A 23,827-nucleotide genomic window follows, 5' to 3' on the forward strand; every position below is an offset into this window, starting at 1 on the left:
ACATCAGCAAGTTAATTTCAAACAATGCACATGTTATATATGTGGACTGTAATGTTCCCCAATTTTCCATCAGGCCATTGCTGCTCTTTAATATCTATCTCTGGCCACTGAGTGAGGTTATTTTAGAGACTGTGAATTATCAAATCACTCATACACAAATGGTAAACAGATGTCTCTCTGTTTTAGCAGTCTGTGGAAACATTATTCTACAATATCTAATGGCTAATGCCATTTGTTCCCACAATCTCCTGAATCCACAGCACAATAAGCTATTATGAACAAAGCATTTGTCTGTTAAACTTCCTCTGTCCTCAAAGTAAACTGATTGGGAGTAATATGGGAGGCATTTGTAGGCGTTAGTGACCAGAATCACACAGACGATTTATTTTAAGCTACACCAATTTTGAACATCATTATCATATATTCCTCTGTTAAAGGTTTGGACAAATAATATATAGCTACAAGCTATCCGTTCGCCCCACTTGACGGGTGGCTTTCTTCTTCCGCATTCTCGGCGATTCACTCGCAGCGGAGACAGAGCCGACTCCTGCAGCGGCACACCATGACCCAGCGTCCACACAACAAGATGAGCCTGGAGCCGCTGGTCTATGCACGCATACGTGGCTACCTGGCTCCTTTGGCACAGCCCACGTGTGCGCGCCTGACCACGCGCTCCCCCCTCGCACCGGGCTATTCCCAGAGCATTGTATATACATCTACCTAAAAAATGCACCGAACCAGCATGGGGGTACCCTTTTAGGCACTAATCTGGTATATCCTCAAACATTGATATAACACTGGATACTCACTTTCCCTCTGCTTGCTTGCCACACGATTGCACCTAGACCTCAGTGATCGATATCAGTAGCACCAATCCCTAAACATCATATTGGTATTACTTCTGGGGTCACATGCCTCCCGTGGCTCACCGCCTCCAAACTGCACATAAACACACTGTAATGCCACCAGGCACTGAGCCTGTAAATATACAAGACCAGTTCTTAACTTGCACTTAAATTCTTTTCCTGTACCGCTTGCACCTAAGCATGATAGCGGTCTCTGTGCTTTATTCACCTTGTGACTTTTGGAGCAGTAATTGAACTACTGTCTCCTCATTTTTCAAAACGGTCTTTCCGTATGACCTGTTCACTCTCCACAGCCTCGAGAACACCATTGAATATTCTGCATTTACTGGGAAGTTCATCAATCCTGACCTGGCACCTGCATTTCTGGGTCCCACCACTTGATAGTTTCTGTTTTTCCAAAGCGTGGCTACACCAACGCGCTTGAGCAAATGTGCACCGGCAACTAAGTTTACAAACCGGTCGCTATGAGAACAAACCTAGTCTCAATATGAGTCCCATTTATTGGGACTCCCGCAGTACTATACCTACTCATACTATACGAATGTCATCCCCTACAGGGTCCTGATTATGAGCCCTGATGAAGGCGGACTTCACATCTACCCATTACCGCCGAAACGTGATAACTACAGGGAACAGTAACACACCTGTATACTAGCCAGTTGGAATCCTTGGTACCAAGCAGCTCCTGATCACGTCGGCTAATGATCGGATATCTTGCGTCAAAAGACCCTGCATCATTCATTGACTTTCTAACTAAAAACTTTTTGCACCAAATATGGGAAACGCATGATGTGAAGAACTCATTAGTAAAACCGCACATGCACTTACAATTTATCTTCCACTCTTCGAACCAAACTTGAAGCATCATTCCCTTTGAGTTGTTGGATTTGACTTTTTCTAAAGATGTTAATTGCTTATATCATTTGTTCCCAACCTGTTTCACAATGTGTTGTCTAATTTTTGAATGTTAATAACCAGTCAGAATGACTTAATATTTTGTATTGTTTGCATTCACATGTCTTAGCTTGTCACTTTATACAGCACTAAAGACCTTTTTACTTATTGTTTGCAACGCTTTACTTATTTTCAACAATCTATTTGTTTAAAAAAAAATATTATTTCTTTAGTAACTTAGACATAACTTCTTGAATGTGTGGTTATATGTTCCTAGCGGCTGATTCATTTAGTGATTGCTAGAATTATGCAACCCATATCCTTTTCTCTTTAAGCAATTCAAGAGAACAGCCATACAATTGAATTGACCTGTTCCTCCTATATTTTTGTGGTTACCACAAATCAGTAAAGGTACATCCCTTGTTTCATTGGACAAATAATAGGGCAACTGTGACCAAAGCAATTATGACTCATGTTCACCGAGAATATGGGTAGTGAGAAAAAGCATGTAACCTTCTGTGGCTTGCTTTTATAAAACAGCCCTTGTGGGCTGTGAATTTCACATGCCATTTTTATAATGTCAAAGGACTTTCAAAAACATTGGCAGGCAGAATTATTTCTGACCTGCACTTAAGACGTAACATGGAAAGAGAAGACTGCCAATAGGACTCATAATTTGCTTTGACTGTCAGATGCCCGGTTATTTGTCATGGCCTAAGGCAATAAATGAGCTTGGCTTATCAACAGAGCTTGGTTCAATGCTAAATGGGAGAATGGGATTACTGCAAAGTGGATGGGTAATTTGACACTTGATCAAAGCTGCTGGATTTGTACTGCAGCAAAGAAAGACCTGTTGCACTTGTAGTTCTTTTGCCTGGCGTATGTGAAATCCTGTCAGCACTTCTTAATCACAATTCTTAAATCTCTGAATATCAGTCAACACAAACCAGCCTTTATCTTTTTGTTAAAGGCTGAGACATCTGTAATAGCGTGGTCATTGTTGGGATTCTTAAAATCTTCCCTGAAAATTAGAGATGTCCGATTATTGGAGCATGTATGACCGTATTGAACTGTCTGATAATTTTCTTTTTGTAATGATTGCTATGTTGTTTTTAACACATCTTACATGTTTTAACGTTATTGGTTTCTGGGGCCCTTCTGTACATTCATATCATATGGTATTAGTGTGGGCTGTCATAACCTCTAAATTGTTTTATATGAGTGTACTCTATTAGGATTTGCTAGTCTGTGACGTGCTGTGGCACAACCAAGTTCAAAATGCCTGTATGCGCCTACTTTGTGATTCAATAATTCTGTGGCTTCCTAAGAGCCTGCATCCAGGTTTTTTTGGGCTTTTGCCTTAGTTGTGCATTCTTTAATGAATACGGAATGCATCTGTACGTTCCCTCTTGCACCTTGCAATCATTTGGTCAATTTCTTATGAAGGTCCTGCTGGTAAAGCACTACTATGGAGCAAACAGAAGATTCTCACTGCTGGGAACATGTCTGTGGAATTATCTACTGCTGGAAATTCATTTCATCTTGGATATGTTGAAAACACATCTGTTTTGCTAACACTGCATTCACCTTCCTATCAATCAAATATCTGTACTGCAAGAATACAAAAAACACACAAAATGCAAAAGATCATGAAGATCGAACTTAATTAATACAGCTAAATAAAGCAGAATCACTTACCACGAGGCAATGTTTGGAAAATGAAAGACTGCAATACATCAATGCATGCCTTATGAACATACAGAGAAAGTGACCTCAAACAAATTGCTCCCACCATGTATTTTTCTTTCCATCCAGCTCCATAAATACAATGCCATTGCAAATATTAAAACCCCCATCATCAGTTGCCTGTACTGTTAAATAAGCATCCAAACTGTTTTCACACCCACCTTTCACAAAACAGACATCAACCCTCAGTTGTCCATGTAGATGTCAAGAGCAGAAAAAGTGGATTGGGGTGTCAAGAAAAAAGAAACTATGAATGTGGAGAGTTGCTTGTAGTGGTTGACTGAACACAGTGTGCAGTTGCTGCATTAAAGGTGTGGCAGTCAAATCCGAATTACAGGTATATGTTGCTGAGGTATTATCTTTTCTAACTAGCAACTATTTCTAGATTTCAAAATGTTGGTGTTTTTTTTAAAAGGCACAGCTCTTTCCAATATACATTGAATTGTATCCCACTGGTAACCTAGGTTTAGGGTTCCCATTTGGGTCATAATGAAGCATAATTAAGGCAATTTCTGAACACAGACAGACTTCTAATCTCATGGATATGAGTGCATGACACTTTGCCATTCTGATAAGACCAACTACATGGATCTCTGGATCTCAGTGTTTCTAGCTCATCAAAGGAGTGGGGCCCCAATTCACATTTCAATGGAACTATAGGGGACTCTTGCTCTATTTACAACATTATTCTCAAGAACTAGTTCTCGACTGTACACTTGACAGATAGTGTAGCCCTATAGCTCAACTACAAAGGTGGACAATGTCACAAACTTTGCTATGTGTGTCATGGGATGGAGAGGGTGAATAATGCTCCTCCAAAAAACCTAAATTAGGGGATCGCACCAGAATTCTGACGTCATTATCACTTATATGGCTGTTTACAGTTGGCTCAATTTGCAAACCGTATGCCGAGCTAATCGTGTCCAATATTTCAAATGGAGTAATGCTTGATAGTCCTCCTAGCTGGTGCTAGATCAATAATGTTTAGTAACTCTGTGTTAATGACTAGTCTTTTACTACTACAAAAGACAGCAAATGCTTACAAGAATTTGCAGAGGTTATTCTCCATCATATTAAGAATAATTACATTGGTCACTGCATACAGGGATGCATCCCCTATTGGCACGTCAGTAATGGACCAATCCAGATAACTGCCAGTATTGTTTATGACCAGACTGAAGAGAGTCAGTGTAAACACACATCCCTGATGCGCATGTATGGATGCCCTTGGTCATTTCTCCTGCAAGGCCAAAGCTTTTGCCTCCATGATATGATATGACAGATTATTTATAACGTGCTTAATACCCAGAGGTTTCTAAGCGTGGACCTGGGGATCGAACCTGTGTTGCTCTGTGTCGTCTTTCTTCCAAGGCGAGCATGTTGCCGCTAAGCTATCCTCCCATGCAAACGGTTAAAAAGTGGGGTCAATTCTGCATCCATTGCCCCGTTTTACAAGGTTCCATCTTTTCTACTATCCTCCTCTACTTTCTTCTGTTTGGTGCCACAGCCTTCAAGTTGGCTGAATTGTTTCTCTATTTCATTTAATCAGCAATGTTCATACTCCTTGGCTGCTCCTAGTGTCTCAATGGAATGAAAGTCCCCTATATACACTTACTGCACTTCTCTTGGCTTCTCAGATCTTCCTGCAACAATGGTGGAAGTCGTAAATTTTGAGTATATTCCTGGTGCTGTGTGAAAGAAGGAGTCTTGAATCATTGTCCTCTTTGTTAACTGCTTGTGTGTGCCATTTAAAAAATAAAAATGTTGTGCATAATTTAATTCATAATGTAACTTTAAAGTACTTAAAACATATATGTTGCAGTTAATCCAGTGGCAAGATCAGTGTCTGTAGCCCCTACACCTCTCTTTACTTGTTTGGGAATAATGGAAAAAGTGTTCATCATTTAAAACTAAGGTCACTGGTCTCCGACTTACCAAAGTAACACTCTTACTGAAGTCCCATTACCAACACAGAAGAGGGGCAGACATCTTGGGTGTTAGGAAAATAATCTCCTCCGCTTGTAAGTTGGTCTTTTAGAGTTTGATTTTGACATCAGGTCGCAGAAAGAATACTACTTGCTGAATAATTGTCCATACGCATGATATTGCTACTTCAACTATGATGCTATACGCTCGTCTAGGGAATGACTTCACTTGACGGTCATCCTTCTAAATCTTAATGGTGCAATGACGAAATTAATGTTGTACAGTGTTTTACTGAAATAAGGTGTCTCTTACATATAATAATGTATGCTGAATAAAAGAGATCTTCTAGAGTCTCAATGGAAGATTTTATGCAGCAAACATAGATAATATTGCTGGACCTGAAATAACTTCGACACAAATTCTGATAAATTATCTTTGTGTAGAAAAGATCATCTCAGGTACCTTAGCAAAAGAATGGGTGTGTATTTCCCTTTAAATACGTATAGTCACATTTGTATATTCGTGTGACTTTTGCTTAACTATCATTAAGTCTAACAATGTGATTCACAATTACACTATTCTAGTTTTCAATATATTTACAAAGAATAGGGATCAAAATAGTTGGGAGCTGGCAGCTATTTAGTGCCCGCTTGTAGTACAGAGGAGCCTGTATTGCTTTATATAAACAGCTCACAGGAGCTACTTTGACTCTCCATGCCAACTGGCACCATGGATACATATGTATGTGATATTAGCTCTATGGCGTCCCAAACGCAATATCTGATTTGTAGAACCAATGTGTGTGCTTTGTTTAATGCCGCACAAACCATTGTGGAGTATTTTTATCCACGCCACTGCGCCACACTGCACCCCTTTGCCAATGGGGAAAGAAAACTGCCAAAAATGGAGGCAGTAACCCTTGCGCACACTAAATCTGCAAAATTGTGCAGAGTTTATAAACCACCTAAAGAGCTGCACGCCCTGCCACATATACAGGTAAAGTGGTGTAAAAGCAGGAATCACTGCTGTCATCTGTCACCTGTCAATTGTCACCTGAAACAAGGCCACAGAAGGGCCTAATCCGAAAATGCCTGTAAAAATTCAAGCATTTTCCCAGAGATTTATGGTAAGGAAAAGTGTGCTGAAATCATGGATTCTCCAGGCAGTCCGAGGAATCAAGGCATCACTGCCTGACAGCTGCCTAAGGAAATTGGCTGTCAAACCCAGTTTAAATGTATTTTCTTTTTCCCGAAAAATTGCAAAATCCACTATTTCAAGCATGTTTGTGAAGGGCTAATTCTTGTAAGATGTTTAAATCCTTTATAAACTGTGCTTATATTTTATATTTGAAATGAAGACTGTAACGTCAAGGAGCCCAGTCTGGGGCCAATCCACTATGTAATTCCGATCCGACAGCCTGGCCTGGGAAAACTGACATCTCCGCTTGACACTTCCTTGAGAACAGGAAGGCTAATGGCTGTTAATGGTTCCATCATAATGCCAGCAAGCCACACAATAGGGCCACATTAGACATTCGTCTGCAGGCTGACCAAAGAACAAAAGACAGGCTGAGAATTGACTTCTGCAAGGAGGGGCAGGATGTGGAGGAGGTTTCTCAGTGAACTTCAAAGGACTGGACAGCTGCTGCCTGAAAAGGGGAGGTTACACAGGAGCACTTTGGTGTGAAATCCTTATTTTTGATTAAAGTTTAAAACTCTTTAACTGAGCAACCTACAGAGGGATAAATCTGAAACTTGGTAGACATTAAACTAATTTCAGCCTTGTGATTTGAAGACATTGAGGAAACTCATACCATTTAAGGAGCCAAAGTTATGAAAAATATCTGATTGTGGTAAAACTATTAATGTTGCAAACTTACAATGCTTTGTACATGATCCACAGATAAGCGCCCAGAGATGTATCAAATTAGAAATGATAAATCCAAATTGTTATGGGTAAAATTGATAACAATCCATAGAATGACCAATACACAAAGATGGGAAGTGAATGCAAATGTAGACCTTCAAATATAAAGTACATGTGTCCAATTTTATGAGGGTACATAATGGTAGAGATGTACATTTGTGCAAAAGTATGTTTTGGGTAAAAATCCAGGTGGGAGTTCCTAAATCCTGTCATCAAATGACAGCTCTGTTCAGGCTGCCAACCAAAACAAAGCACATGCCTGTAGCCACTCATAACCATGGGGGTGTGTTCTGCCCATGCCATAAAATTTGTAATGGATAATATAGGAGTTTCACTACACACAGACACTGCTTCCAGAAGATTGCTTCCAGAACCCACCCAGATGTCCGCCAGCACCTTATTGCAGTACTCTTCATCTTGTAGTTGACTCCAGAATTCTTTGAAAAATCCAGATTTCTTTGCAGAATCCAGACTCTAGCATTGCAACATTATTGCTAGCCTGACCCAATTGCAAACATCCCAAACTTGAAGGGATTTAATTCTGATTCAGCTTGGCTTGCTACCATTAAGGCTTGCCCGCTGAAAACATGCATCCTGCTATCTACCGTGTCCAGTAACCAGAAGGGGCCCATCCATATCCGGTCTGAGGTGCAGTCCAAATTGACCAGAACCGCCTTACTGATCCTATCCTGCTAGAGGTGCCCTGCTGCCGGTAGAACAGATCCAATTCATTGACCAGAGCTGACGGTCCAATTTAATAACTTCTTCTGTAATTATTAACAGGAAGAACAGTGACCCATAGTATATCTGCATTGTATTATCCCTATCTCAACCCATCCCATCTTTAATTCAGAACTCCAGTATTGTTAGAATCCTTCTTGCACTGATTGTCTCACCTGTGTTCCAAAACCATAACTCCCTAGTGATTTTGAATAACTAAAGTAAATCCCAGGAAGAAGTAGAGTATCCACAACGTGACGGGTTACGCTGATCACGTGACGTTAAGATCCATCTGTGGCATTCTCTTTTTCATAGTCATAATATAGTGTAATCAAACCCATTTGTCATTTTCAAAAGCGCATTTCTGTTTCATTTCCGCGCCTATTTTGCAAAAACGCCTTTCACTAAAACCTCTACAACTCTATAACTCCTTCAGTTTTATCTCACTGATACCCAACACCCTTAGCTACATCCACAACTAACAACGCATCATGGAATAGTGTATCTGACCCGTTTTTCTTCAATATCGCATAGTAAAAGTTTGCTGCAAATTTGCCACGAATTGTAAAAAAAGAAAAGTGTAGACGTGTCATTTCCCGATTTTAAAAGTGTTTTTTCCATCCCATCCTGATCTGAATTGTGTATTGTTGTTTATATTATAGCTCATGTATGTCAGGACCTAATTAGTGTTGTTTTCTTTAGACTGTTTCTCCATTTAAGTATTTTTGCACCCTTTGGCAGTATTTCACAAAGCCATTTTCACCTGTCATTTTCAAAGTGTCATTTTCCAAAATAAGGTTTTCACTCTTGTTTTGAAGGGAGGATTGCCTATAAACTTTAGACCTTGTCTTTTACTTCTGAATACCTGCTGATTACTCACATTGGTGTAGGATTGCTCCTTTGTATTTAAACAAAATTTTGCAAGGGGAAATAGTAACCTAAATGCTATCTGTGCACAAAACAAAACTGTTCTCTTTCCTGTGTTTCTATTCTGCATTAGTATAAGTGAATTCAATTTCTTTGCTTATTTCTGAATTGTATTGTCACCCTTTGGGTGATTGCTGCCCCATATATATATCTATAGTGTGATGTCAATATTAAAATCAATAAATATTTACCTTTACAAACTAGCCTGATTCCTGGTTCAGTGTGACCTGGAGGGTATTTTGAGAAGGGTGTGACATGAGTGGTATATCATTCAGAATATTGAATTTATAGACAAAAATAAATAAGGGTTTCATTGCGCACTACATTGCTAGGCGAGACCTGGTGTGTGCCTGATTGAGATCCCTTACACTGCTCTATGGCATTTTTCTTATTTTTGCTGGAAGTGCTGGGGCACAGAATGGAACTACCATTCCTCGTACCCCTTACACTTCGAAAGCAAAAACTGAATGCATTTACACCAGCATGAAATTATCTGACTGGTGGCATCGCATTGGATTCCAAAGGAATCCGCAACTGTGGAATAGACATGTTTTAGCACATCCTAGATGCAGGCAGATTCCATGGAATTCCTTGTAAAGTCTATCTGCCATTCATGCATATCTGGTGGTGTTTACACTAATTGCACTACGAAGTGTAAAAGTAAGGTCTAAAGTCAACTTTGGCCATTGTTACACTCTTTGGAGTGCAAATATTAAAACATTGGACAGAAAGGCCCTTTCTGCATGCAAGTCCAAATGTAATGGGTCCTCCAACACAAGTTACTCATCGATTTAAAATAAGCGTCTATGTGCATTAGAACACATCTAGAAAACATTTAAAACATATTGGGTCATATAGACATAAAGTTTGAATCTCATGTGCAAATTAGAACAGTATGCACTAAATTCTCATTCCCCTGACGTAGCTCCTCTTTACAGGATGAACTACTACCCAGGTGCTGCTTTTAGCTCATGGCTATCAGATCTTTGTTTTAATGCCTTTAGAATGATAAACCTGTTAAACAAAATATAGCACATATAGTACAATAAATGTAACTGGCACGGTCAACAAAATGGGAAGTACCTGTTCGCTGTCCTCATCATCGCTGCTTAGCTTAAGATCATCTTCAAGCATTCTATACAAAAGAAAAATGCTATTAGAAATTAAGTCAAACATATACTAAAATATAACATTCTGAAACACAATGCCAATAAAATGAGAAATTTCTAACTCACGGTTTGGACTCTATAAAGTACAACAACATTGAAGTCATAAAAATATAAATGTCTTCATGAACAGAAAATCCTTAGGAAACCCATACTACAACGTTTTTCCTTATTATGCTTTATTGGGGTGCCTGCCCTTCTCCACTGCATGTCCCATACGCATAGTCAAACTTCGTGGCAGCTATGTTTGTGAAACATTAAGATTTCTAAATAATGTCCGCTGGTGAAATCCGTAAACTGCTCTGGGAGATGTACATTAAGACTGTGGTGCTGCCAAATTGCCTTCATTTTCTGTTTTGTTTTAGTGCAGGTAAACTATGTTAGCTCTGCATCTAGTGCTCTTTCGATCTCTACATACACAGCAGGATGTGGCACAGATTGATTGCACAGGGGAATCCAGAAGCAGAAACAAAGAAGGATGCATTCCTTGAAAAAGGTGTGTGGAGAATCTGTGGAACCAGTGGCATTGACATGCTGCGTCATGATGGGTAAGCTCCACACAATTCTTGTCGTCAGGGCTCAACCTGTCACATTACAGGCGGGGCAGGGTATACTTGTGGAGTGGGTAGCTGCTTCCTTTCATCTGTTGCTAGCATACTGCTCACCTTGTACTGACAAATAAAACATTTAAACGGGGCAAGGACAATCTCATAGGGAACCAGCCGCAAATAAAACCCCCAGACATCATGCCACTCGAGTTTAATAATTAAATAGCATGCACCAATTGCTGGCCTTTCGATGGATATACATTGTGCTTTTTAAAAGATTAATCATACATCTTGCAGGGCAATATTTCTGTTCTGTGAACTGCAGGATGTCCATTCTACAAGGTTCAGATCACTGGCACATCCACATGAAAATGTTTTACCCACATGGATTCCTGCTCCATAAAACAAATCAGTGGGCGCCTCTGCAAACAAACACAGATTTATGAACAACTGAGTATTTTCAACTCAGACCCAAGCAGAAGGCTTTGATTAGGCACACGTCTATAGGGTGTTTAAACTTTTTATTTTCTGATTTACAAATGTTCTGCATATTGCGCCTAGTACCATTGATGATTGAATGTCTCAGGCAAGGACTGCAACAATGTGACTATGCTGCAGGCGCTTCTAGGGTGTGCGCAAGTCGCTATGTGGTACAGCCATGTATGGAGCAATCTCAAGTCGTGCCTTTTTAGGTGTGATATGAGAAACCAATCCTGGCTTTTAGGTTCACATCATATTGCTTTATGGCACATGTTGTCCTGCATTCCTAATCAGTGGAATGAAAAATAAATGCAATATAAACACTGTGACATATAGAGCATGACTTAGGAACTTTCTCTTGCCACATTTATTTTAAAAAAGGCAGTGAGCATGAAGTAGTGATGTGTGGTGCACTGTTGCGGAGAAGAACATCAAATGCTCCAATTCTGGCAGGATTCACTTTCTTTCATCTTTACACAGTTGATTCAATGTATTATTTAAAAATATGTAAAGTTACCCCATGAGTCCATGTCACTGGGAAGAACATACTCTAGTCCTTGGTTTTGCCTTTACTTTTGTGTCACTTAAGTGTACTTTTTTTCATTTGAAATGCTGGCAGTCCCAGAATTCAATTAGTGGAAAAATGAAAGCTCATTACTGGGTCATGGTGTCCCAGATGGAGTAATTTGGGAACATTTTGAAGCTACTGGAACTATAGGAGATTTACACATTTCAACTAGGCCAAGAATCATAATTTAGACTCCTGCAGAAGTAATACGTATGTGAGACACCGAGGGGAGACAGCATTGAGAATTCACAAGAAACCAAAGTGGAGGGGTAACTTGGCACTTACCCGGCCAGGGCGGTGCACATCTTCAGGAAGCGTAGGGACTACTTTCTAACTTCTAACATGATTAACTACTAACTCCTAACAAGTAACAAACTAATACAATTAGTGTTTAGAATGGGACTGCTGAGTCCATAGCACTTTGTGCATACCATTGGTGAAAATCTAGGGTACAAACTGGGATGTAATTGGGTCTGCAAGTATAGACCCTGAAATGCTGTTTAGACAAGAAATGCAGGAACTAAAGCTGTTCTTGCAATGAGAGACGTGAGGGCTAGAGAACCTGGAATGTGCAAAATCATGTTGCTCAAAGTAGGCCCATTGTCAGTGTTCTAGTGCAAGAAGCCAGAATAAGAAATGTAACTCATTCATTCTGGTATTCATTTAACTAAAACTCTGCTCAAAGGTGACGGCAGGACAGAATAGGGACTTCTGGAAGTTTCCATGAGGTTTGGCCATTAAGAGGAAATGTCTGATTGACATATTACATCACAGTCAGGGGCTGGCAGATCTTATACTTTGTGTATGGGAGGCTTTTTGCAGCAGAAAGGAGAAGGCAAACTGCAGAAAGAGGAGGCAAATTGGGCATATTCTGAGCTAGACAGAGCAGGCTGTCCATGACTGAGAGGCCTTCTGCAGACGAGAAAGGAAAGAGCCAGGGGGAATTCAAAGCCGAGCTGACACCGAGGGTGCAGAGCCTGTCCTTCGCTGGCTCAGCAAGTGTAGATCCTTCAGTGATTTTTATAAGTATACAAGTAACAAAGTGAGGACATTACATTGGCCCTCATTAGGACCCTGGCGGAGAGGGTTTTACGCCGGCGTAGTGCATGGCGTACCTCTCCGCCAGACTACGAGCTCCCGTAGCGCCATGGATGATTTTTACGCCTGCTTTTTGCAGGCGGAAAAATCCATGGCGCTACGGGACTTGTTGTTAATTACGCCACCGTAATTTACGGTGGCGTAATTAACGCCTTCCCCATCCCCATTATGCCCTATGGGGCAAGAATGGGAATGGGGAAGGGTAAAATGGGGATTGGGGACTTACCGCCCCGCCAAGGTCGGCATGGGGCGGTAAGTCCGCCAACCACCTTGGCGAAGTTGGCAGCTTAGCGCCATGGACCATGGTGCAAATTGCACCATGGTCCTCCGCCAAGGTCGTAATGAGGGCCATTGTGTTTGTGTGCGATAGAATATAGTGCGGTGAATTTTGCATGTGGGTAGCCAGTTCGAAGCTTGAAAGTAAGTCAATGTTCCATAGATAATTCTGGGTTCGCCTGTCAAAGTTCTTTCTGAGAGGCTTTGTAAAAAAAAAAAAGATTTCAGAATACTTACGCTTTTATTCCACATAGAATGCAGGTAACAACGTGTGAAATATGAATTGACCTTGTTTCCTGACAAATGTTCTTTCTCTCTGTATTTCATATGACACTTTGTAAGCTGCATTTGTACATTGTGCATATTTTGAGAAATTATAGCTAAACGCCGAAGGGCACAGTTTTAAAAAGAAACATCGGTGGTTGTTCATCGTGAGTAGATTTCCATGATAAAGATGTTACATGTCCAGCACTGTGTCAGAACCAGAGCCTCTCTCCAAGAGGCCCACCGTAGAGTGAAAATAATTGTTATGAATACCTCATTTTACAAGTAACTTGGTAATACTGCTCTGGGTAATTACCAAGCAATCCAATATCAATAAGGTAGAGACATTGTCTACCCGGTGCAGCAATAAGTCCTGTTTTTGGTTTCAGCAAATAATCCCAGTGTAAGAATAACATCAGCTAGACCTGTGTGTTGTGGCAAGCTAGGAAACCTCACAAAATACCCTGCAGTACCTACTATTATGAACTGGATTGTCCCCAGTGACTGACACCGCTGGGTGCATTTGGTCAAAGAAGCCAAAATGAATTCTAATTGCAACCAATCATTTTTAAACTGCTTAGTTTAATTCCATACTGCTTGCTTTCATATCTACAACCATGTTTGCATTTTTCACAACTTCACATTTTTTGTCAGACAAAGAACATGGTGCAAAACAATGACTACAAGCATGTGATCATATCGCTCAGATTCTACTGCTTCGCCTTTTGAAAGAACAGTAGTAAAACCTGAGAGATTGTTTATTGTGGTCATAACAGTTTGTGTTCTAGCACAATTAAAATAGGCATTTGTTTGAATTTTGTCTTTTAATTATTTAAATGTATTAAATAGCCTATCATTTTAAAACGTTGGGATTATCTACAGGAGCATGCCCAGATAAAATAAATATATCTCCCTTTGTTATAAGTGCCCATGAGATAGGACAACGTGTATAATGTGCATGTCTACTCTTACGAGAAATCTTGTCTACACCACTGTCTAGCTAGCAACACTGACTGTACTCATTAGGATACTAATTTAATAGAATGGCAGCTTAATGAATCTTAAATTGTGCTGGGCAGCCTTCATCTGTAAGGTGAATCAGTACGAGACAATCACCCAGTCACTGAACAGAAATTAGGTCAATTCCCCTAGCATGTAAGCATGCACTGTGATGCTTGATGTTCAATTGGCTAAATGCAATAGACATGTACCTGCTTTATGTGTCACACCTGCACACAGGGGAGGAGGGATCACACGTGTGGAAGACAGATATGCTAACAACATGATTCACAAAGGGAGACTGAGGAAAGGTAGGTGTTGAGGATAGAGAACATGTAAACAATACATAGAAAGTGGTCTAATGAGAAATGAGTGTAGGAAGCAGAGACACTGTTTCATTAGGTCACACACTGGGGCTGAGGACAGATGTGTGTGAGGTAGACTTTGATTGAATGAGTAGAGAACATCTGTTTGGAAGGACTACATCCATGGAGCTAGAAACATTACTGATGTATCCCCTAAGAGGCCGACAAAAATATGGACATTAATTTTAAGCTGCAGGGAGAAATGTTAATCTCCTTTCCATACAACAGAGGGCTGTGCTATGCCCCCCATTCTGTAAACTAGCTATTTCATTAATTCAAATGTCTTTGAAGTTGGTTATGCTGCACACTGATTGGGACATGTCAGATACACCAATTGTTATACATGGATATGATATGATACTTTATTTTGTATTGTGCCCATACACAAGGGTTTCAGAGTGCGACAAAACAATGATCTTACTAGTCCCAGTGACATTGAGAACGTGCAAATACAGTGGAGAAGGAAAGGGGAAAGTGCGAGGGGCAAGACTGAGTGGAAAGTGCTCACAACAGTAAGTGCTGGAGGGGGACTGTTGGGTTGCCAATACAGACCCAAGTGGATGGGTTGCCAGGAGGCAGTGCAGGTGTGTGGCTGGGAGGGCAGGGATCTGTGCCCGATATCAGAAGGTAACCAGGTGCCCGGTGCCAAAGCAGACAGATCAGCAGGGCAGAGGAAGAGTGAAGGCAGAAGCAAAGAGGAAGGTCTTGAGGTGCTTCCGGAACCAAAGATGGTTCTCCTCAAGTTTGAGAGAGGCAGGGAGGATGATGTGAGTTTGATCATAAGAACCCATAGAGCACTAAAGCTTATGGTTAACAGAGGAAAGTCCAAAGGTATAGCTGTGGGGGAAACAATAAAGCAAATAAAGGCTATCTACTTTGAGTCTGCAAAGTTATGCAAGGGCAGTTATTGCCTAACAAGGAGTCAGCTTGCCACACAACTTGTGTTAGCATGCAGACCTGACCAAACAACATGTTGCAACCAAAGTGATGGGTGCTTATCTTTGGTAAATATTTTGGGGAAATGCTAAACTTTATGAGGTAAAGTCTTCCTCTACAGCATGTTATGGTAGCGAAGGCTATGACCAATGCGAAGTGAATATTTTGCAGACTGTCAAAAAGTCAGATCTTCTTGTCTGTTTTGGGGATAGCACACTCTGCGCCATCTTGTATCTTACATGGCATGATGGGTGTTCAATTTCAGATAATGTATACCTGGGCCCTTTATTATTTTGGGTCTACGTGTGAAGTATTTCGCACTGGCTCTAGCCTCTGGAATTGTCTGACCCTATTAAGTAAAGGATACTCTGGAAACACTTGGCCCAGACACTTGGTACATATTCACAGATAGATTTCCTCTCAGTGCCAAACCATAGATCAAGCAACTGTACTATCACACAGAAAGCCTCCTTAGTGAAGACCGGGTGCTTAGGAAACACATGGTCAGATCGCAGAAGACTGGTTTACAGATTATTTGGCACGGAACAAGAATAAAATGACTGATTCCCCAATCATTTGGTGAACTTGAATCAATTACCAGTGGCCACAAACATGGACATATTTGCAAGACGACCAATAGAGGTACGCAGCTGCAATGGTAAATAGCTGTAAATGTCAACCCCAATTAACTTTTTTAAACATTTCTTCCCAATTGTTCAATAATATTCCCGATTGCAGTCCTAAAATGTGCCAGTCAAGTCCAGAATTTGGCCACTTTGGGAAGTGGCCTTCATCTTTGGTACAAACCCACAGCAAACCCACATGAAGTGTTCCTGAAAAATCTGGGTTGGATATATATTTTTAATCAATGCGTATTGGTTGAAAATCCACAAATGTATAAAGAGCTGAAAAAGTGTTATTTCTATGGAAAGTCCAACCCACACCACGCCCCCCCCCCCCATGACTACAAGGTTGGTAGCATCGGCTCTGTAATATAGACACATATGCAATTATTAATAATTATTAATATGTAAATGAACTACATATGTAGAACTGAGACCAAGTAGCATTTCAAAGAAGTAGTACGCGAGATGGAAATCTGTTTCACACACTTCTTGTGGATTAAAAGCCTATTCATTATGTTGCACACCCATCAAGGGATCTAGGTTACACTGAGGGGGTATAACTAACAGATGATGTTACTTCCCTGCGTCATGCCAGGAGCTGCCGCTAGCTCCAGCATTTGTGTGGAGGTTAATGTTACTTCTTTGCTTTTCTTGTTCTGCCTTTTGGGTTTTCATGACCCATTACCAGCTTTTTCACACCTGTGAATAGGTGGCTCAAGTTTCCCATAGAAAGATGGAGATTCTGGCATGTAAGGTTTTAACATTGTAACATAAAAAAAGACACGCACATTCATGTACGGCTGAATAACAATTAAACTGTTTCAGCCAAAAACATCTTATATTCCCGTAGACATCTATAGAAGCTTTGTCCTGTGGGGCCTTAAGCATTATCTCTGCATAAGACGTGTATCCTTCCTGAAACCAGGTTGCAATGCTGTACCGGATCATATTGCACAGAGTTTCTGCTTGAGGACATTCATGTATACATATTTTAAATGTTACAGTAGATGTTTTGCTCGTGCCACTCACAGGTTTTGTGTGCCTTCTTGTATACTCTGCATTCTGAACATTTACAAACAATGTTTTTACTGTAATTATCGTGCATCCATTTTTCGATGCATATGACTATCTTACTCCTTAACCCCTTAGTGCTTTGAATGACAATAATAATCATAATTTATTTTAACACAGTGCTCACTTTCACAGTTTGTCATTTTGAAGCACTATGCGTAACCAGAGACTATCAACCAATTAAATGGCACTTTCTTGAGTGCAGACTAATGTGCGGCTTAGAGTGACTTGTAGGTTGAGCATATGTCATAAAAGCACCCTGACCTATGTAAATGTGACAAATTCTGGAATTGAGCTTCTTAATTTGCTTAACAATTACACCAATGTATTGTTTTAATCATATTTTGTATTGTTAATCGACAGGCACAGGTTGTCTGGGTTTTCATACCCAATCATTAATATTTCTGTGAACACACTTACTTTAGATCTTTGCAAATTATATCCGTTCAATACTTCTGAATCATTTTCTGCAGCAATCCTTTTTTCTAAACATGCCTATTTAAGCATGAGGAGCTATGCTAAAACAGTCAAGAAATTCCGAGGTTTAGCAAAAATAAAAATACATAAAAATCTCCATATTCATAGACTAATGCACATTACAATTTCTTTCTGTGCAAGTGTACAACTTTTAAGAAGGGCGAGGAAGCAATAAAGTACTTGAGTATGAGTATTTTTTTTAATCTCTAATGACTTCTGAACAATAAGCAATTTCTAGTAGCCTGCAGTGCCAAGAAGACGGAGCTTCAGCTAAAAAAAACAAGATGAATACACAGCCTCTCTAGTTGGGCGTAATGGGCATTTTTATGGCCACATGTTTTCGCTAATGTACCATGGATGCACAGGTTGCTGCGCATGCCGAGACGTGAACGCTGCTTTTTGATGATATTAAAAGCTGTATTCTGAGAAAAACATGTGCATCAAAGATTGGATCGTCGACTATGCATCAGAGCGTTTGAACCATCAACAAGGGATGAAAATGAAAATAGAACAATGTCTCTCATAAATATGAAATCAAGGCACAGGGCTGTATGTGCATCTATTGAACATATGTGCATATGTGCCTACTGCAGGTTGTGTGGCGAGGTTGGCCAGTGGTCATTTTGCTCACTTTCAACTGCAAACACCTGTGATCCAATACCCACGGAGGTCCTTTCTTAAAATAAAGTGTGATTTGGGGCAAATCACTTAAGCTTCCTGTCCTCAACTGTATATTTTCACAATACCATATTTTGTATAGCCTGTGAGCATGCATGCCAACATTGCACATTCCATTCGACAGACGCTAGTCTAGTCCTGATTTTAACTTGGCATACTGGGACTGGAAGTCTTGTATTTCCTGGTAAAACGCAGGACCAGGATTAGTTCCTCCTTAATGGAATGAGTATTGTTGGCATGATTGGTTGACAGAAATATGGGGGGTTTGAGTCAAAGGCTTCCCTAGCCAATGGCTTAACAGGAGGTCGCTAAGGCCTTGCAGAGGAGCTAGATTGCTGCTAGCTCGGAACAAAAAATCACAGTGGAGGAACAAAAACAATATAAATTTATTTAACAGAAAGACGTTTTTGAGTTTTTTTGTGCCATTGTGTGGCATATAAACATACAAGAAATCTGCATTATAGTGAATTAATATACAGTAGTGACAGTCTATTGAATGTGTTGTTGACTCTCACAACACATTACACAATGTCAGTGAATGAATATACAGTAGTGACAGTCTATTGAATGTGTTGTTAACTCTCACAACATATTACACAATGTCGACACTTGAATTTGTGTTTCTGGTTCGGTGTTTGGATGATAAAGGCAGTGGCCGATGGAAATGGAACAGCGCTGCACTGAGGATACCGAACTGTCTTCAGGACGTGGGGGTCAAGTTCAGACTTGGTGAATAAGTAAGGCGTCGTCCTATAGTAAAAGAGGCTATGTTAAAAACAGTAAGAAAAAAACAGTAAGAACCCAGTGACTTGCATTTGTTCAATTCTATCTCCTCATTGTTGTTTCAAGGACAGTATACCTATGTATACCCAATGGGCGCTATTTCCTATCATGTCAACTGTCACACATGATCAATAAGCAACGCGCGAACCAACGTACATTAATACGACCGCGCCAACCACTGACACTACCTCCAGATGTATACACTAACACACATGACTAATAAGATCTACGTGAATCGACGCACTTAGTACGACCGCGCCAACCCCTTACACTACCCCCGAACGCATGCGCAGTCCCGGCAGTCACTATGGCCTCCTCTTAAGTACTGACATGCGCAGCCAGTCAAGCGCAACCGACAGCAGTGACACAGCTCTTTTTCCTGACTCCGGCACGGGTAAGTTTCACGGCACCGCTCTAGTTCTCCTTCCGGAGTGTATATACCCAGTCCACTTGTTGTAACATAACCCTCGCATTTAAGATGTCTTCGCTAAATTCATATTCATCCTGACTCTTGTCCAGGACCCCTCTTCACTCGCGCCAAGTACTGGCAATTAGTACAGTCTACACATTAACCGGTTTCTGAACTGAAATCTAGTGCGGTTCATTTACTACAAGGTTGGCCCGTAACTCTTACCCACTTTGTACCCTTGAGACCAACTAATTGCATTCTTCACCGTAAACTCTTAGTCACGGCCGCCCCACCTGACACAGTACTTGATTAAGTAGGCTACCTAGTCACTGCCTTAATTCTCACCAGTCATTTCCACTTCCTTTTTACTTAGATTGGGTCCTCTGACAATCTGCAGACTGACCCACACAGCCGCAACTGTTTGAAAATATCCTTCACTCAGTCACGGCTCTTGCACAGATTAATTCTCACCAGTCATTCCGACTTCCTTTTGATTTAGATTGGGGACTCTGACATCTGCAGACTGACCCCCGCAGCCGAAATTCCTGCAGCTGCTGCCTTTTTACTCAGACCACAGCCATGGCACTTATCAACGTCAACATGGTAGGTCCTTCGCCTTGCTTTTCTCACCATCAGTGGACTTGTTGTTTTTCTTACTGTTTTTAACATAGCCTCTTTTACTATAGGACGACGCCTTACTTATTCACCAAGTCTGAACTTGACCCCCACGTCCTGAAGACAGTTCGTTATCCTCAGTGCAGCGCTGTTCCATTTCCATCGGCCACTGCCTTTATCATCCAAACACCGAACCAGAAACACAAATTCAAGTGTCGACATTGTGTAATATGTTGTGAGAGTTAACAACACATTCAATAGACTGTCACTACTGTATATTCATTCACTGACATTGTGTAATGTGTTGTGAGAGTCAACAACACATTCAATAGACTGTCACTACTGTATATTAATTCACTATAATGCAGATTTTTTGTATGTTTATATGCCACACAATGGCACAAAAAAACTCAAAAACGTCTTTCTGTTAAATAAATTTATATTGTTTTTGTTCCTCCACTGTGATTTTTTGTTCCGAGCTAGCAGCAATCTAGCTCCTCTGCAAGGCCTTAGCGACCTCCTGTTAAGCCATTGGCTAGGGAAGCCTTTGACTCAAACCCCCCATATCTCTGCACTTCTTAACCCTCTCGAGTCAGGCCCCTTAAAAAAGAGGGTTCGCCCATTCTTTTTCCTTCATGATTGGTTGCCAGCCGTTTCTTACGGGTTCTCAGCACTGGTACAGTTAGTGCTATCATTACCAAACATAATGCCACTTAATCTAATCGAAGGATGATGGTCTAAGTATGAGTGGTGAATCATGGTATTCAAAGCTACAATTGAAGTGAGTGCTTAACCCAATGTGGCATTTTACCAGAGTATTTTTAAAAACAAAATAACAATCCTTTTTAAAGCTCATTTGTATGTTAACAGCAACACTCCCTCACCTTCTGGTTTCTGTAATCTGATCTCAGGAATACCCTGTATACAAATATAACATCTTCGACTTCATCTCAGATGAAAACATGGACATCCTCTTCATCACAGAAACCTGGTTCTCTGACAACTATAAGCCTATCGCACATGAAGCATTTCATCAGGGTACAGCCTGATTGTCCAGAATAGATCCAGCAGAGGAGGAGGGTTGGCCATCCTCCACAAACACCACCTCTCAGTCCTATTCAAGGATTGTCTATCCATAAGGACTGACTGTTAATCACTGCTAGTAAAGATACAACTCTCCCCCTCTGTCACCCACAGCTTCCAACTTGTATACAGGCCCCTTCGCTAAAACACAAACTTTGGAGACTCCCTTAGTGACTCCATCTCAGCCACCTTAATTCAGAATCCATCTCTCACCATATTAGGAGACTTCAACATCTGGTCAACCCCCATGATCCATTCTCTCTCTGATAACCTAGAGGCCCTCAATTTGACCCAACTGATACCTCTCCCCACCCACGACGCAGGACATACCCTTGATGCTGTATTCAGCTACACAAACCTGATATCCACCCTGCCTCACCCCCTCTAAGCTGGACAGATCCACCTGCAATCTTCTTCTCCCTCCTGACCTCCCCACCCCACCACTCCTGTCACACCAACCTTCCCTCTCCAACCTCTCTCTCCCCCGTACCTCTCTGGAATAAAGTCACTATTAACTCTGATCAAGGCAATGACATGAATTTAATCTATTTTATTGTCCGATTTTATATACACTTATCTGAGATTTTTGACTGCTTAATATAACGTCCTTTCTTCCAAGTGTGGATACGTTTTTAAAGTGTTTGTCACAATGTATTATGATTTCCAGCTTATATCTTGAATGAATTCTTTTTTAAAGTTTTATATGAAATGTTTTACAAAGCTTGTGCTGTAAGTATAACAATAAACTTATCACTAAAAGAAAAAATACTCTGATATAGCCAGCTCCCTTCTAAACTCACTCTCAGCACTATCACTCCAGGAAGGCCCCCCCATTGAACTTTTCAACCAGTGCCTCTCCAGTGCCCTCCCTCCCCTCTCTCCCTCCAATGAGACATACCTCCCAGAGACTGGAACCCAATTCCAACACAGCCCTCCTCAAATTGCTGAAAACCATCAAGCACGGAAAGGAGTGCACTTGGAGAATAAACCTCACCCCTCAAATAAAAACCTCTCTTGCCAGATTAACCAGGGCCTACATGTCGGAAATTAGAAAAGCCAACAAAACCTTCTATGGGAATCAAAACTCCAAATCCCGTAACCCTAGCCAAGAACTGCACATAATTATCACAACCCCCCTCCCCTATTTCCCAATCACTCTGTGATGCTCTGTCCGACCACTTTAACAACATCGCTATGGATAGACTCTGTTCCATCCTTTACAAACTAGCTCTGGCGCCCCGCCTCTTCCCATCCCCCTGCCAGTCCCAGCCCGACTCCTTTCCTCTTTCACCTCCATCTCAAACCATGAGTTCCTCAAACTTCTAGAATGAAGCCGACCTTCAGGATCCCACAGTGACCCTTGTCCCCCCACCCTTCATAAGAACATCCTAAAGACAACATGTGCAGGCAGCCTTGCACATTCCTTTATTAACCAGTCCCTCTCCTCAGGTAGTTTCCCAGAAACCATCAAAACTTCTTATGTAAACCTCTCCTCATAAAACCCTCTCTGCACCATCTACCTCCCTCCAACTACTCCCCCTATTTCTAACACCTGCTTCATTGCCAAACTCTTGGATAGCACTGCGTACAAACATCTCTGCCTCTTCACAGAATCCAACAACCTCCTTGAACTATCCGAAAAGGGATTTAGACCCCTGCGAGGAACTGAATCTTGGCTTGTGTCAGTTTGGGATGACTTACAAACAACTGCAAACTCAGATGGATGCACTACACTCATCCTCCTCATCCTATCTGCCGCCTTTGGCACTATTGACCACACCATACTTGCAGACAGGCTTCATTCTATAGGGGTCAAAGACTATGCTCTATCATGGATCTCCTCCTTCCTTTTGAACCACTCGCAAATGATGCTTCTCCCCCTTTGACCTCCTTCTCTTGTCGTGTTTCAAAAGGGGTCCTGCAGGAAATCCCCAGTCTCCCCTCCTCTTCAATAGCTACCTTAGCTCATTCCTTTTACTCATCCATTCTCATGACCTTATCTGTTATAATTATGCAGATGACACACAGATCATTCTCAATATCCTTAAGGTGCCAGCCTCCCCCGGCCCTGACCTCTCCTCCTGCCTTTCTGAAATCGAACACTGGATGATGGCCATCCACATCCTCCAGCGAAACTGAAATCCTAATATGCAGCAAATCCTCTCTCCTTCCCAAACAAATCCTCTGGCCACACATCCTAGGGTCTGCTCCTAAAACATCCACTTCTGTAAAAGATATTAGATGTACGCTGGACGGTGGACTCAAATTTAGCATTCTCCCACCACATCAGTTATGTGCCCATTGTTAGTAAAGATTTTAATTTATGTATAATGTTCCCTCCAGTTGTGAACCCCCCAACTTTTTGCTTTTGTCTGACCAT

The 23,827-nt window shown here is 41.1% G+C and overlaps 1 protein-coding gene across 3 annotated transcripts in view; it reads right to left on the reverse strand.

Moving 5' to 3' along the window:
* The window catches only part of AFF2 (ALF transcription elongation factor 2), a 1,055,119-nt gene that overhangs the window by 373,796 nt on the left and 657,496 nt on the right, over window positions 1–23,827 (reverse strand). For all 3 annotated transcript variants that reach the window (XM_069612762.1, XM_069612763.1, XM_069612761.1), the window contains one exon: window positions 10,089–10,140. In XM_069612762.1, the coding sequence (XP_069468863.1) occupies window positions 10,089–10,140 (52 nt within the window). The remainder of the gene's footprint in view (window positions 1–10,088; window positions 10,141–23,827) is intronic.

This window comes from Ambystoma mexicanum, chromosome 5p (genome assembly GCF_040938575.1).
Source record: "Ambystoma mexicanum isolate Mex_15411 chromosome 5p, UKY_AmexF1_1, whole genome shotgun sequence".
In the NCBI taxonomy this organism is placed as follows: Eukaryota; Metazoa; Chordata; class Amphibia; order Caudata; family Ambystomatidae; genus Ambystoma; species Ambystoma mexicanum.